Below are 15,169 nucleotides of genomic sequence, written 5' to 3'. Positions count from 1 at the left end.
CACAGGTGTAAAATGTCAACAAGCTCCGAGTTGTTAGTTACAGTGAGGCTTGGCATTAATCCATTTTTAAGATGGCTGTGACATGTTGTACAAATACATTCCCTCCTTCTCTCATTGGGGACCTTGCACTATTCATTTAAACACCGAGTGATAAAAGATTGCTGCCTCTGTCTGAATTCCGCATTTTCCTTGCAGCATTTTGTAATATATTCCATTTGCCTCCTTCTGAATTCAGGGTTGTTTTGATAGTGGTTGGTAACTGACTCTCGTTTTCTTTGTCTGAGTTTCCTCATCAGAAACATACTTTCTCCTTTCTTTTCTTTTTAGATTCTCCTTTATCTGTGATGCCTTTTCAGATACCAGTAGTCTCCTCTTGGATTTTTCCCCTCGCTTTGTCAGTTTACATTCAGTTCAAGTCTTGTAAGACATTATCACAGGCAACAGTATTTACTAATGGAGCAGATAAGCTTGACTTGTCTGATGCGGAAGATTTCAAACTGCATTTACTTGGTAGTTCTAATTCAGTTTGGGTATTAAGGAATATGAAATCAACCTCTTGTTGTCTCACAGACGATACAGAAGTGATGTTAGTGGACACTCCCTGTAGTTTGTAATCACAGACAAGATTGGCATCGCTTGCCATTGGAGCTGTTATGTTCACTTTGAGGAGCATCATGTGATGTGACAGAATTCAGTCTCTATGGTTCTGGTTCAGTTTCCATATCAGTCCATCGTTTGTGTAAAATGTCGCAGGTCCTAATGTACCAATAAGTCTGAATTTACCCTGCTTTTTAACTTTTAAGTAGGCCTACATTTTGACAGAAGTAGCCCACTTTTGCTTGCATACAATACCAATATAGTAAGTGTCAAACATCACAGAAACTACAGCAAATACAGAATGTATCAAGAGTGTAAATTTATTTTAAACATCTTAATAACAACTCAACTCACTAAAACATAAAACATTCTTGAATTATAACATTTTCTAGAAAAAAAATGTGTTAAACTGATTGTAACAAACATTTAGTTTCATTTAGGCCTAATGGTCAGAGAGAGAGACAGACAGAGAGAGGCATGGACTCGTTGCTCTGCCTCCTCTCCCTCAAAGGCCTCAGCTTCAACAAACTTTTCCCCTGACAGTTTTGATTTTAAATGGAATGGAAATTTTTAAAATTTCTTCTGTAGAGGAAGCCAAAGGGCCTCCTCAGTCTCATATGTGGCGTCTCCCTCAACCAACAATTTCAACATTCGTGGCCTCCGCCCATCTTCGTTGGCTCCAGAGGCCGCAACGATGCTGGTTGTGTTTGCCTCCGGTAAGGAAGAAATTAAAATGAGTTCAAACAGAAAGGTCCCCAGTATCTTTAAAGCCACACATGAGTTGACATATCCATGTTTTACATTCATCATCTGGTAGACTCAAAGCTATGTCTGGGGTTTGAGATGAGACTCTGAGATATTTGCATAGGCCTATTACCTATTAGATATTTTTGTGTGTATTTCGCATTTTAAAATTGGCAATTAAATCCTGTATGTTGACAAATGGGTCAGACGTAGTTCTCTTCCCCTTTCGAAGGAGAACTTTGCTGCCTCCCTCCAAAGGCTTACACACACCTGTGTTTTATCCTTAAAACATAAATATAAACATTTATTTATGTGCTCATAGACCATATTTTCTTCAGACTCACTAATCACATTCAATCATTATAACATAGTCATCATCAGGCCAACATAGAGCACTGTAAATCAAATTAACACTCTAAGCCCCATCACATAAGTCATCCCTGTAAGAAGCCTATTGTATTTCAATTTGTTTTTACATCTGTGATTCTCAATAATTGTGTGTGTGATCTGAAATCATCTCTCGCTCTCCGTGGTTCTGAATCGCTCAACGCACTGTAATTTAAAGCGTACCTGCTCCAGGGTGAGGGGCACAGCGTCTTTGCCTACCTGGACCTTTGTTATTTTGGACACCGGGACAACAAGAATATTGGCGTTAATTACACATAGCACACACACAAGAGAACGATGTGAGCATTTTGTTTTTGAAATGATTTTACTGACCTCCACCACGACTCCCTGGCATTGCACAGGTAGGTCTGCAGGGAGGCTGGACTGAGGACCTTTGTCCCTCACTCCTCAGCGCTGCGGACACCTCCAGTGGGACGGACTTGAAGAACATTTTATCTTTTGTTGTAGGTATTTCATAAGGAGGGGACTGGCCCCTGAGGGAATACCCTCTCATCACATAGGCTTGGCCCACGTTTACCTTTGAGGCCTTTGACTCAAAAAGTGTGATCTTAGCCATAGAATCTCCGTCACTAATCGCAACAACTTTAGGCCTATTAGTTTTTAAAGCCAATTGACGGACATTTCCATCCTCATCAGATTTCCACCGGCGTAATCATGTGATGGTGGATGTTACTGACGTGGCCTGCCATGATGAAACTACAATCTTCCGAAAATGGACTACAAAAAGCTCTTCTTTGACACTGTGCCCCGTGTTGTTTTAATGCAGGTCATCTAAAGGTGGACAAGACGGTGGAAAATATCACTTCATAACCAAGATAGCAAAAATAGGGTACCAGTCACCAAATAATGGAAAGGGTTTTTACATGGAGAATGTTCCCACTGAACCTCCTGACCACGGATATTTATCAACATGAATCCCAATTATTATATTGTATACATTGACTATCACTTTACTAACATTAACATAGCTGTCCTAATTAGCTGGGCTACTTGCTAATAACTTTTTTGAAGGTGTGTCCGACAGTGACAGCGTTGTGCTGGACAGATTTGTGCAGCGGAGTTCATGATAACCATTCAAATCACACATGGCTGTTGTCAATGTATTTTTGTGTGTGTGTGTGTGTGTGTGTGTGTGTGTGTGTGTGTGTGTGTGTGTGAGTGTGTGAGTGAGTGAGTGAGTGAGTGAGTGAGAGCTGGAATTCAAACCGTAATGGCAGCAGCCCTATACAAACACAGTCAAAGAAAACTACATTTCCTAAGAGAAAATATTTGCTCAGTGCTTTAAAAATAAAGGTGTGAGACAAAACACTACACCAGTGTTGAGGGTTTCATTTACATGTTAAGAAATAAAAATACCGTTTGGACTTTCATGATGGTGTTTGCTGACTAATGTGTAGCAAAGATAATTGGGGCCCACAGAATTGCAGACGAGTCAAGGCAGGGCTGGCCCTGACATTGTTGGACCCCTACGAGAGATTTTAAATTGATGCCCCCCCTTGCCAAACCCAAAAAAGTCCACCTCAGGGGTTGGGATCATTACTCTAGTATCCACAGGAAGTGTTTTAAACATTCAGCAGCCAAACTCACAATTTTAGCATGATTAGACGAACAGCCAAGTCAGTAATCAGGTCAATTGTGAAAAAGTGTGATCAGCATACTTGTCAACATCAACATCATAGCCTAAATTGGGAGATCAGACCTATATGTGTTACTCCATAAATTGTGTGTCAATTCAGAGACTTCTTTTTGCTTTATGGGGTAGATGTCTTGAAATGCAAGAACACTGGTTTAGTTACAATGGTGGAGGGGACAGAAATGAGGAGAAGGGTCTGGGGTCCTCCTCCAGAAAAAAGAAGACTTAATTTCCTGCATTCTGGTGAAAATTTCTGCACCAATTTCTGCCTTTCTGTCTCAATTTATGATGGAAAAGTCCTAATTTCTGTAAAGGGAAACACAAAATTCAGGCAACAGGTGACAATTAAAAGATACAAAAAATTTATGGAATATAATGCAGTAAGGTTTTCAAGCATTCTGTTAATAGCCTATTTTCCTCCTGTAGATCAGCTTTTCTAATTTAATAAAATCCCTGCAGAGTCAGTACACATGCAGGCATGCATCCAGTAAAGTGCAGCTCACAGCAAACAGAGCAAGGATGCGTCTCAGTTGCAGCGTTTTTATACCCCGCCCCTGCAGTTGCACACAGCTCACATTTGACTATCAAATTGGGGAAAGTCAGCCACAGTCCTCTCAAATGTATTTATTGACATGCGGTTAGCCGCTTGAATATTTACATTTAATAATTTATTATTGTATTTACCCAATAGATGTAATGCAAAGTGTAAAGGCATCTCTTGAAATGTCTGTGATGTTTGTCTTGGCCAGCCACGCGGCTCTACCAGTTTCCTCAATAAATTTCAATAAATCGTTGACAGAAGCACATCACAGGGAGAAGGGCGTCGAAGAACGAGTATTTATTAATCTGAGTTTCGTCTGCCCTTGAGTATGGATAAATAAAAAAATGTGCTATTTCCCAGAATATTACTTCCCATTAAGTTACATAGGTTGTGCTGAGCTGTCAGCTGATGTACAACTGAGATGGCTGCTATCAGCTGATATGTTTGAATGAGCTGAGCTTGACTTTGTTGCCTTGCCTGCCCATTTTCATCAAAGACTGATGTTGTGGCATTGTTGTTATATTTGGCGGTATGGCTCTGTTCTGCGAGCACACCTCCCTGCCCTTCCAAGTGCCTACATGGAAAAGCCATAAGATAAGGAGAGCACCTCCCTGCCCTTCCAAGTGCCTACATGGAAAAGCCATAAGATAAGGATACATGCGAATACATGGAAAGTCTGAGGCAGAGAGCAGCAGTAAAGAATGTCTGTCTCTATACGAGCAGACTGAATGTGTAATGAAAAGAAAGCTTTTAGCACAACTTTATGCTGCAGAGTGAACTGTTCTTTCTTCTCTTATGCAAAATTAAAAGTCTCAAGCATTGAAACAAGCTGGTCTGTGTTATATCTCCTGTTTGTGTGAGTTTAATTTGCCTGGACCTCAAAGAACTTTAGCTTTAATACTGTTAAATAATACTGAACATTATAATTGTTGGGAGCACCTAGTGAAAATGTCCATTCAATAAAACCTAATGAGATGATACAGGTGCGATGTGATCCAAACCTCAAATGGATCTTTCTATTCAAAGTTTACTATCCAACAGCATTTGGTTTAGTTTAACCCTCCTGTTGTGTTGTGGGCAATATAAATAAATGACTGAGGTATGTTTCATCTAATTGAGCAAAGGCTTTATGTATTGATTTTTAATGGTTTTATTCAAACTTTACCTCTCCCTGGCGTTCCAAGGAAAATTGACCGGCCTTGAGAAATTAATGTGAGAGACTATATTATATTCAACATATAGAAAACTTCCCCGTACACCCCAACACCACACCCATCTAACTATGTTTTTAAAATAAATGTTCATTTGAAAATAAGTTGTCACGAATTTTCTTTCAGAAGAAAATCATTCAGTTTAGGACCAGAAACAGTGGGACAATGGGACTTTTAAAAAATATGATTTCAAAACAGTGTCCTGGTTCAATAGATCCCAGTCTTTGACGTGCCCCTAAAACAGATAAGCCTACGTACAATGACAAAAATGATTTATGAGCACCAGCTGGTTCAAAACATAGTCAGGCATAAAGTCTAAGTTTTAAAGCGCGCTCTGTGACAGAGACAGAGAGACGTCTGCAGCAGCTGAAGCAGTAAGACAGAAGAAAACAGGGAGAAGATAAGGAAGGTTTGGGTTTGGCTCGCTGGCCATTTAACATTAGCTGTATGCGTGCATTTAGTTGCTTTCAACCTTTCACAGAGCCGACACGCCTGTCAGTCACTTTTCCTTAACAGACCAATCACATTAAAAAAAGTTTGACCTGCTACAGCAAGTCATTAAAAGTTGAACAATATGATTATTGACAAGTTAGTACTTAGCATTAACACATTAGAGACCAATGTAGAGCCTTTTTCTTGCACAAGGATTTAATTAATAAAAACAACCCACAGAAATCAAACAGTTGTAACTGGATTTAATGTTCGACTAGAGGTAAAAATAGTAGGCAATACTGTCATATTACTGTTATACTAAGAGTATACTATTAACTAAACATTATACTCTTTTTTTTAATACACTCATGTACAGTTTCTCCTCCAGGTTGTGGATAGAGACTCTGCATTAGACAGATGTGCAATGAGCCGTCTGCCAATATTTGCTCCTTCTAGCCGCCTCCTCTGTAGAGCAACACGCTTCCCTTGTTCTGTTTTACATCTGTTTCACTTTTTATTGTTATAAATATTGTTTGACTTTGTTCAAGATGAGAAATACAGTTTTGAGTGTGAGTGTTTCATGAATTCCTTGATAATTAAGCAAGCAGACTCATAGTACCATTTGTTCTAATATAATCCATTCGCAAATTGCAATATTGTCCACAATAATCGCTTAATGACTTTTCACATAATCCTGCAGCCCTAGTAGAGAGGAAAACTAGATGCTGCAGAAGCGGTTTGGTGGCTTCTGTACAGAGCAGCGGGCTGTCATCACTCAGTTTAAAGAGCTCCCACACAGCTGAGGGCTTTATTTTGTTTTCCCTTTCGATGTGAACAGGAGCGTTACGTTCACTGCTGTGAGCGGAGGTCAGGTGTGCAACGAAAACCTGAATATTCAAATCCCAAAATTTAAAATCTAATCTATCTATAAAGTATCAAAAGTAATGTAATAATCTAAAATGGCCCTATAGACAGTATTATTATGGATATATATCAGCTATATCATAGGCTGATATATTTTATTATTGGATTATAATTGTTGATGCATTTATGTACAAGCAAAGAATTTGCATCAATAATTTTTAATCGAGTTACTCGAATTTATCAAATTGTTTCAGCCCTATATTGACGGTGTCCAATGTATGTGGAGGATGAAAAACGTCTCCTATTTATTCAGCTAAATAAACTATTTAGGACAGTGAAGGTATTTTCTTTGTTGATATGTTTTGTATCCAAAATATAATGTTATAGTTGTCAAATTCGCCTAGTTGAGTATAAAGTGCAATATTTAACATTGAATTGTGGAGGAACAGAAGTGTAAAGTCCCAGAAAATGGAAAAACAAAATACGCACAACTAAAAATGATACTGAAGTGGCCTACTTTAGTAAATGTTATAGCCAGTAAAACTCACCAGCAGCGTGGAGTCAGAGCCATCATGGCCTTTTCAAACAGTGACACAGTCAGCATCTATATGGTGGACATTAAAGAAACCTTTAATAAAGAGAGACAGATGTGTTACTCACACTTATTTAGCGAACAGGCTACTTGTACTGATACTGTCAGTACTTAAAGGGGATCAAAGATGATGATATCAGAGTTCATAGCTAGTTTTATGTTACGAAAAATGACTCAATGTTAAATTTCTCTGGAATTTATCCAGCGATGGTTTCACCCAACAATGCCCTATTTCAGTCTCACATGTTGAACAAGGCTCATCTGACAGCAAACATGAATCTGATATATATTTCCTAACAATGATTAATAACTACTCCAGATCTTGAGAAGTCCAGGTCACAAAGAATTACAGTTTGACTGCGTCCAATCAACATATTAATATAGCCTATAGAAATCTATTTACTCATGATCCATCAGGGAAGCTACCGTCTTGTTAAGAGGAGCTCCCCGTAGTTTGCACAGTCTCTGTGTTGGTGAATTATTAAAAAACTAAACACCTCTTAATTTCAGGTTAAAGTGCGTTGTAACGCGCTTTACTGAGATTGTAATGGGTATAATATTACTGATTTGTATTTGCATTATATTACTGCGTTACAGCAAAAACTAATACATTACTGTAATTGTGTTACTTTTGTAACACGTTACTCCCAACACTGATCACAACCCAATTGGAATTTGTTCTTTTTAAATACATTTATTACAGGTCATTTAATCAATTGCAGGCAGGTCAAACATGTCATTTAATAGTTTGAGTTCTGCTTAAAAATGATCTTGCATGTTTCTTTAGTGAGCACATTTCACAGCCTCATGGTTACAAACATTATGGAAACAAACCTTTCAGCTGGACACGGCGAACATGTTGCCTGTAAATGTGTATTTTAGTTGTGTGTTTTGTCTTTAGTTCCTTGGTTTTGTGAGGTGGCAAGATAAGTAACTGCATCCTCAGTTCCTGGTAAGATCCGTCTTCAACTGTATATAAGAGCTGGTGTTTCTCTGGTTCAGGACGACTGAAGCTACAGACGCTGAGAAGGAAGAAGAGAAGATCGTTCTGCAGCAGGTTTGCTCACAAACTGTCATTATATATTGACCTGACTGCCACTACAGGTGGTCTCTTCCCTAGAGAAGTATTACTAACATGTCCCTGTCTGTCTTTATTAAAGGTAATCATCATCTTCAACATCTGCATCATCTCCACCATGAAGACGCTGACTCTGTCTGCACTTCTTTGTGCCATGATGGCTCTGACCAGAGCTGCTGGTGAGTATTACTCCATATGTGAGTGTGAACGAGAGACAGCTTATGTTCATGTGTCTATACACAGCAACAAGGGTAGATGAAGACATGAACTCACTAGTGGGTCAAAATGTCCTTCCAGCTCTTCCAGACGCAGAGGCTGGAAATCGGACCGATTTGTTCACTCCAACAGGTCAGTGGTACTTTATCAGAACTACACAAATATGTGTGTGTGTATATATATATATATATATATTTGTATGATTCTGAAAATCTTTTTATCCTCCGGTAAACAAACAGAACGACTGCATCTACTACTGTAGACTCATTATCCTTGTCTGTTTGACTTCAGGAGGGAGTCATGTTGTCAAGAGGGCCACATCTTGTCCCAGTGGCTGGATTCCTTTCAACGGTCGATGTTACCTCTATGTTGCGCAAACCATGAGCTGGGCTTTGGCTGAGGTAATTATTCAGTGAAACTTCCACACTACGTCTATTCTGCTCACTAGTTTCAACTCTAAATCACAACTTTCTGCACTTCTTTCTCCGCTGTAGAGAAACTGTCACTCTCTGGGTGGAAACCTCGCATCTGTACAAAACTCCAAGGAGTTTGGTGTGATTCACATCATGTCGACTTCGAGCATCACTCAAAATCAAGTTGTAGCGTGGATTGGAGGGTCTGATGCACAACAGGTTTCTTATCCATCATTACATAATGTGCAACAGTTATTTGATTAAATAATTATTGTCTTTTATATGTACAAACTTCTCTTTTGTATTCAAGGAGTCACTGTGGTTCTGGAGTGACGGAACGCCTTTCCACTTTACTCAGTGGTGTAATGGACAGCCTGATAACGCTGGTGGTCGTCAGAACTGTCTTGGCTTTAATTTTAGAGGTAAATAATATAATAATATTTTCAATGAGAGCTCAGTATATGATAGGTGTAAAATGGACAGGATGAATAGAATAGGTTTTTGAAGGAGTCGGGGGGTTCTCCTTGGCCTTGTGTCCTGACCCTTGAGCCCCGGGGGCGTCGGGGGTGCTGTGGGGTGGTGTCGGGACTCGGGCTATTGGCTATCTATATCTTGCCCAAGGATACTTCGACATGCAGCCGGGAGGAGCCTGGATTGAACCGCCGACCTTCCAATTGACGGGCAACACCCCCTATCTCCTGAGCCACAGCCGCCCCGTGTCCCTGGGCGTGGGGGCCCGTTGTCTCCTCTCCTCGCCTGGGCCCTCTTCGCTCGCTGTCTCTCGTTGCCCGACATCGTACGCGTAATTCGCAGGGAGCTGCCGAGCATAGGGTGTCGCCATGCTCACGCAGTGTGCACGGATGTTGATGATTGCGTGGAATTTGGGCGTCTTGGTTGCGGCGGCGGGGTGGGGGGCACTGGTCTATCTTGTGTGCGTGTGGTCTTCCCGCGTTTGCATGTTGTGTTGCATGTGTTGTCCCCACCTTCCATACCCCTTCTCTTACAGGTCTTGTCCTTTTGTCTGTGCTGTCTGTTTGTGCCCCCCCATCCCCGTGTCTGCCCCCCTGTCCGGCTCGGTGACAAATCAATACATAATTAAATAAATAATAAAACAGACAAAGGAGTATATTAATACTCTCTTGTTAAAGTAAAATCTGTCTGGCACAATATGGTATCCAGGTCATCATACTCTATACCAGGCTGCTGGGCAGGACAGGTTTAAAAAAACAAATGAAACGAAACAAAAAACAACAAAAAAAACTGTATTGGTTTTACTTTTAGAGGTACATGAGATAAAATGATTTTCCATGAGAGCTCAGTGTGTGATTGGTGTAAATAGTACTGTATGAATATCAAAGAAAATGCTGGTGAATTACAATTTGAAAATCTTTGGCTTCATGAAGTCACTCTAAGTTACAAATACATGGCATAATATCATAGACTACAGAAAACACTATTGATTTTGTTTTTGATTAGTAACCTTATGATGCAGCTACAAAAACTGTTGTGCTGTGATGACAACAGTCAGGAGTTTCTGCCTGTAACTGTGAGTGATGATGTTCAAACGTACAATATATCCCAGGATGAATGATCTGTCTACATAATGATGTTCAACAGTTTCAGGTTTGCTGTCTGACTGCTGTGTTTTTGGACTTTACAGATCAGAGATGCTGGGATGACTTTGCTTGTGATGTTCTGCTCCCATCTATCTGTGTCAGAGAGGACAGATAAAAACATGAAGAACCTGTCAAAAGCACAAACACTGATCAATTTCTGTTTGTGTCTCTGCGATGAAACTCATCTCACTTTACACCACCAGTCTCATATTTGACCTGAGGGCTCTATATCTTATTTCACATCTTTATTTCTTCTCTATCGCTGTAACGCTACTTAAGGAACGAAGCGACAAGTGACATAAACAGCAGCTGGATTGTCTCTGTCTCTTTAATACGAGCAGACTGAATGTGTAATGAAAAGAAAGCTTTTAGCACAACTTTATTCTGCAGAGTGAACTGTTTTTTCTTCTCTTATGCAAAATTAAAAGTCTCAAGCATTGAAACAGGCTGATCTGTGTTATATCTCCTGTTTGGTACAATCTACCTGGACCTCAAAGAGCTTCTTATTATTATTAGCTTATTATTCCACCATGCAGGTAAGGGCCTCTCCTTCTGGAATGAGGAGGGAGACTTTTCCCTTCAAGCCACCTTGGGATGTCAGCTTAACAGACCCCTACATAGGGAGTCTCACAGACAAATTGTGTTCGGTTTTATGTTTATTAATATGTTAGTTGTTCATTCCCTGCTGGTTCTTGCAGGGAGGGGGAAAAGCACCAGGCTTCTGAACGGGATGAAGGGGGGAATCACATAGATGCAAAACAGGTCTTTAAAGATAGCATCATTTAATATAAATGAAATACTCAATCCAGTTAAGAGGGTTTCTTCTCTGCAAGAGGTATCTTATCACAATTAAAGAAGGATAGAATTCAAGTAGCTTTCTTGCCAGAGTCACACCTTAATGACTCTGAACATGCCAAATTGAATAAATCAGAAATCAGAAATTTATTTTTCTTCCCATGGATCAGGCAGGAGGAGAGGAGTGGCAACTCTGATATCCGGTGCTATAAACTATGAACACATATCAGAACATAAGGATAGTGAAGGCAGATTAGTTACGGGCAAAATAGAAGGAATTGTGTTGAGTCTCCTTAATGTGTATGTCCCTCCGGGCAGTGACTGCTCCTTTTATAAACATATAGTCGATCTAATGACAACAAAAAGTCAAGGGATTTTAATATGTGGCGTTATTTTAATATCCGATTAAACAATGGACAATTGTGAAATACAAGCTAGCACTATCTCAGACCATGGTCCCATTTATATGTCAGTCCACCTGAATAATAATAAGAAATCCACTCTCTGGAGACTGAACTCTGTATTCATTCTGAATAAGCCAGTCTTAAAGATAAACTGAAAGTGAAATTCAGTCATACTTGGATAATAATGATAATGAAGATTCTCTGGGATGCATTAAAAGCGGTGATTAGGGGCAAAATAATAGCCATATCCTCATATGAGAAGAAAATTCAGGGAATAAAAGAATCAAAGAAGAAGATCTGAAGAGACTACAGAAAGAACACGCAAAGTTTCTCAAAGATGACAACAAACATAAGATTAAAGAACTAAAAAAAGAAAGAAACTCTGCATCAAATGAAATAGAAACTAGTCTGGAAAAAATCCAGGAGTGCTTCCTAAAATACTTTAAAACATTATATTCCCAGCCACAGAAAGCAACAACAACCAGATTTTTTGGCCCAGATTAACCTCCCACATATCACTGATGAACAAAATGGAAAATTAATATCTAAAACAACAAAAGAAGAAATTCTATCAGCAATCAGGAGAATGAAAGGAGGGAAATCTCCAGGGACAGATGGTTTTCCCACAAAATGGTACAAAGTAATGCAAGATCAACTAATTCCAACACTATTAAAAATGTTTAATTGGGGTTTGGAAAATAAGAACATCCCCCTTCATCGAGGGAAGCAATGATCTCAATCATACCAAAAGAGGGGAAGGACAAATTGGATTGACAATTATCAAAGACAGACAAAGACAGACCCAAGATAACATCAGGAAAACACTGCACGTTATGAGACGAATCACTCATCAAAAACTGGAGACACTGATATTAAGTTTGGATGCAGAGAAAGCATTCGACTCAGTGAGGTAATTTATATATAAAGTACTTTCAAAATTTGGCTTTCATACGACTATAATTGCAGCTCTATACAACAACCCAACGGCTAGAATCAAAATCAATGGAGATTTAACCAGTTCATTCATTCTGGAAAGAGGAACTAGACAAGGGTGTTGTGTGTCGCTGCTCCTCCTTAACACAACCTACTCAGACACTCCCAAAACTGATGAAATTATTACAGGAATTTGGTATTAAATATTAAAATTGAACTATGACCCGCCAGCCTCAATTAAGACCAGGTACAGTTGGAAATGGGAGGCTGAATCCATTAAATATCTGGGTGTTTTATTACCTAGGGACTTTTCAAGATTGTACCACATCAATTACGGCCCATTAAATTCAAAGATAAAATCTGAAATACATAGATGGAATGTTATTCCCTTTTTAAGTTTAAGTTCCCGGATAGAGTCAATCAGAATTAATATTCTTCCACGGATGCTATACCTTTGTCAGTGTCTGCCAGTCAAAAAACCATCTGAGCAGTTCTTAGAATGGGACAGATTAATAGAAAGGTATTTGTGGCAAGGGAAAAGGGCCAGAATTAAATTTAAGACACTGCAACTAAGAAAAGAGAAGAGTGGAATGGGCCTTCTTTGCCAACAGGATTACTACCATGCAGCCCAACTGAGACGCTTAGTCTGCCTGTATTCACCAACATACACTGCAGCATGGAAAGAAATAGAAAGTACGATGTTAAACGGAATAAACAGCCCTACTAAGTGATAACAAATTACTAGAAGAACAGGAAATCCCAGACGATTCTATAAGAGGCAGCTTTCTGAAGTCCTGGCAGGCAAAAGCAGATTAGGAGAAGCATGTAAAATTATGAGATGGTGTGCTTATGATTATGAAGAATAAAGATTATGGACTGGGAAAAAAGGATTTTTTTAAGTACCTGCAAGTGAGGTGTCACTTTAATGACAATCTTAAAGGGGTGTTAGGAACAACAGAATCAGGGTTCCTGGAAGTATTTGTATCATTAAACAAACCCAGACCAAACAACAAAATTATCTCCAAACTATACAATGCTATAAACAAGAAAATACAGAATACATAAAGAAGAAATGGGAAAGGGAAGTAAAAGTGATGATCACATGGGAGAGCTTGGGGAAAATATGCCAGTTACAGTGGTTATCAACCGGGTCAAACACATGATGGGAGTTTTGCTGGAAAAACATTGCAAGATTTTTTATCACACCCATTCAGAAACGATACCAGGGCAGCGTAAATGCCTGTTGGAGACTTTGTGGATCTAATGGAGCCAACCACTTCCATATTTTTTGGGACTGCCAGACAATAAGACCTTACTAGGAAGAGATCCACAAACATATAAACAATGTATTTAGTGTAAACATTCCACTTAAATGTGAAACTGTGTATTTGGGCAATCTAGGGTTTGAAGCATGGAACATCAACATCAATAAAAAACTGCTGGCGATACTATTGGCTGCCAGTAAGAAATCTGTTACCAGGAAATGGTTAAAAGTAGACCCACCCACCATTGATGAATGTATTGAAATTGTCTATGAGATTTATGTTATGGAAAAGAAGTGGTGCGCAACCCGGTTCTGTTCTGCTTTGTTATTGTTCCCAACTGAATAAGTAGTGGTCCGTAAAGAGAAAATTTCAGAAGGGCAATATGGACCAAGTCATCTAAACTTTCTCAATCCACCCTTACTTATGTACTTGAACGACGGGAACGATGGGAATTTGCTCTTCCAAATAAAAAAAGAAAATAAAAAAAAAAGAAATAAAGAAAACATGGTCGGACATAAAGTGGATGTCAAAAAAGAGTTTCTCTTATACAATCGAGGTGTTTGTGAGGTGGAAGTTTAATAGAGTTTCATAAAATTATATTATTCTAAACAAAGGTTTTAGGTAGAAATGTAAACACTGAATGTTGTATTTGTACTGTAGAGATGGCACGGTTCCATCAGCTTGGTCTGTCTAATGCTGAAGTTCAGCAGACAGATTCAGGAGCAGGACTCTAGGGAATCTAAATCGAAACTTTAGCCAGACATCATCATCGGTCAGGAAATCTTCATGGACACTCGCTTCGGTCAGTGGTATCCACCCACCCTGGGAGATCATGTGAAGATGGATGTTTGCAGGTGCACACATTGTTTTTATTTTGGTTTTGTTATGTTTGGCCTACATCATGATGAGGACTGATGGTGAGGTGGTCTCAGTGCGCTCTGTACGCCTGGCAGCACAGTCTGTTCACTGCAGCCATTTTACACGCAAAAACTAAACTGAAGACTAAATGGTGATATATGCACAGAAGATATTATTAAAAACTACTGACGCTCTGTTCTGTAATTCTTTAATGCTATTTTGAGGTTATCCTTGATTTTTAAGACGATGAATATTCCATCAGTTAGCCGAGTTGAACTTTGAAAAGGACTCAGTAGGTAAATTTACGTCTAAAGGCGAGCCGCCGAAAATGCTGAGCTTATGCTGGAAGTTCAACAGCGGGGCTCATTGGTGTCATTTACACGGGTGATGCACCTCTTCTGTTTTTTCTTTCTAGACTTGCTGCAACAAGGGTTTATATTTCCACTTCACATATTCAATTAGACATCCTATTACTTTTCAGTAAACCCCTTATGGGATATTTCAGCCTGTCAGCCTTAAAAGCCATTTTTCATCTCTTATGTTTAGCTCAAGGGATTCTCTGTGTTGCT

General features: G+C 39.3%; 1 protein-coding gene across 1 annotated transcript in view; it reads left to right on the top strand.

Moving 5' to 3' along the window:
- The window catches only part of LOC123979930, an 18,413-nt gene extending 7,953 nt beyond the window's left edge, over positions 1-10,460 (top strand). The window contains exons 8-14 of the mRNA XM_046064037.1: positions 8,025-8,079; positions 8,183-8,279; positions 8,398-8,448; positions 8,608-8,717; positions 8,811-8,948; positions 9,040-9,151; positions 10,390-10,460. Of these exons, the coding sequence (XP_045919993.1) occupies positions 8,025-8,079; positions 8,183-8,279; positions 8,398-8,448; positions 8,608-8,717; positions 8,811-8,948; positions 9,040-9,151; positions 10,390-10,460 (634 nt within the window). The remainder of the gene's footprint in view (positions 1-8,024; positions 8,080-8,182; positions 8,280-8,397; positions 8,449-8,607; positions 8,718-8,810; positions 8,949-9,039; positions 9,152-10,389) is intronic.
- Positions 10,461-15,169: the final 4,709 nt, after the last annotated feature.

This window comes from Micropterus dolomieu, linkage group LG12 (assembly GCF_021292245.1).
Source record: "Micropterus dolomieu isolate WLL.071019.BEF.003 ecotype Adirondacks linkage group LG12, ASM2129224v1, whole genome shotgun sequence".
Classification (NCBI taxonomy): Eukaryota; Metazoa; Chordata; class Actinopteri; order Centrarchiformes; family Centrarchidae; genus Micropterus; species Micropterus dolomieu.
The sequence above is the reverse complement of the archived record's forward strand: the minus strand, read 5'-3'. Positions and strand labels throughout refer to the sequence as shown.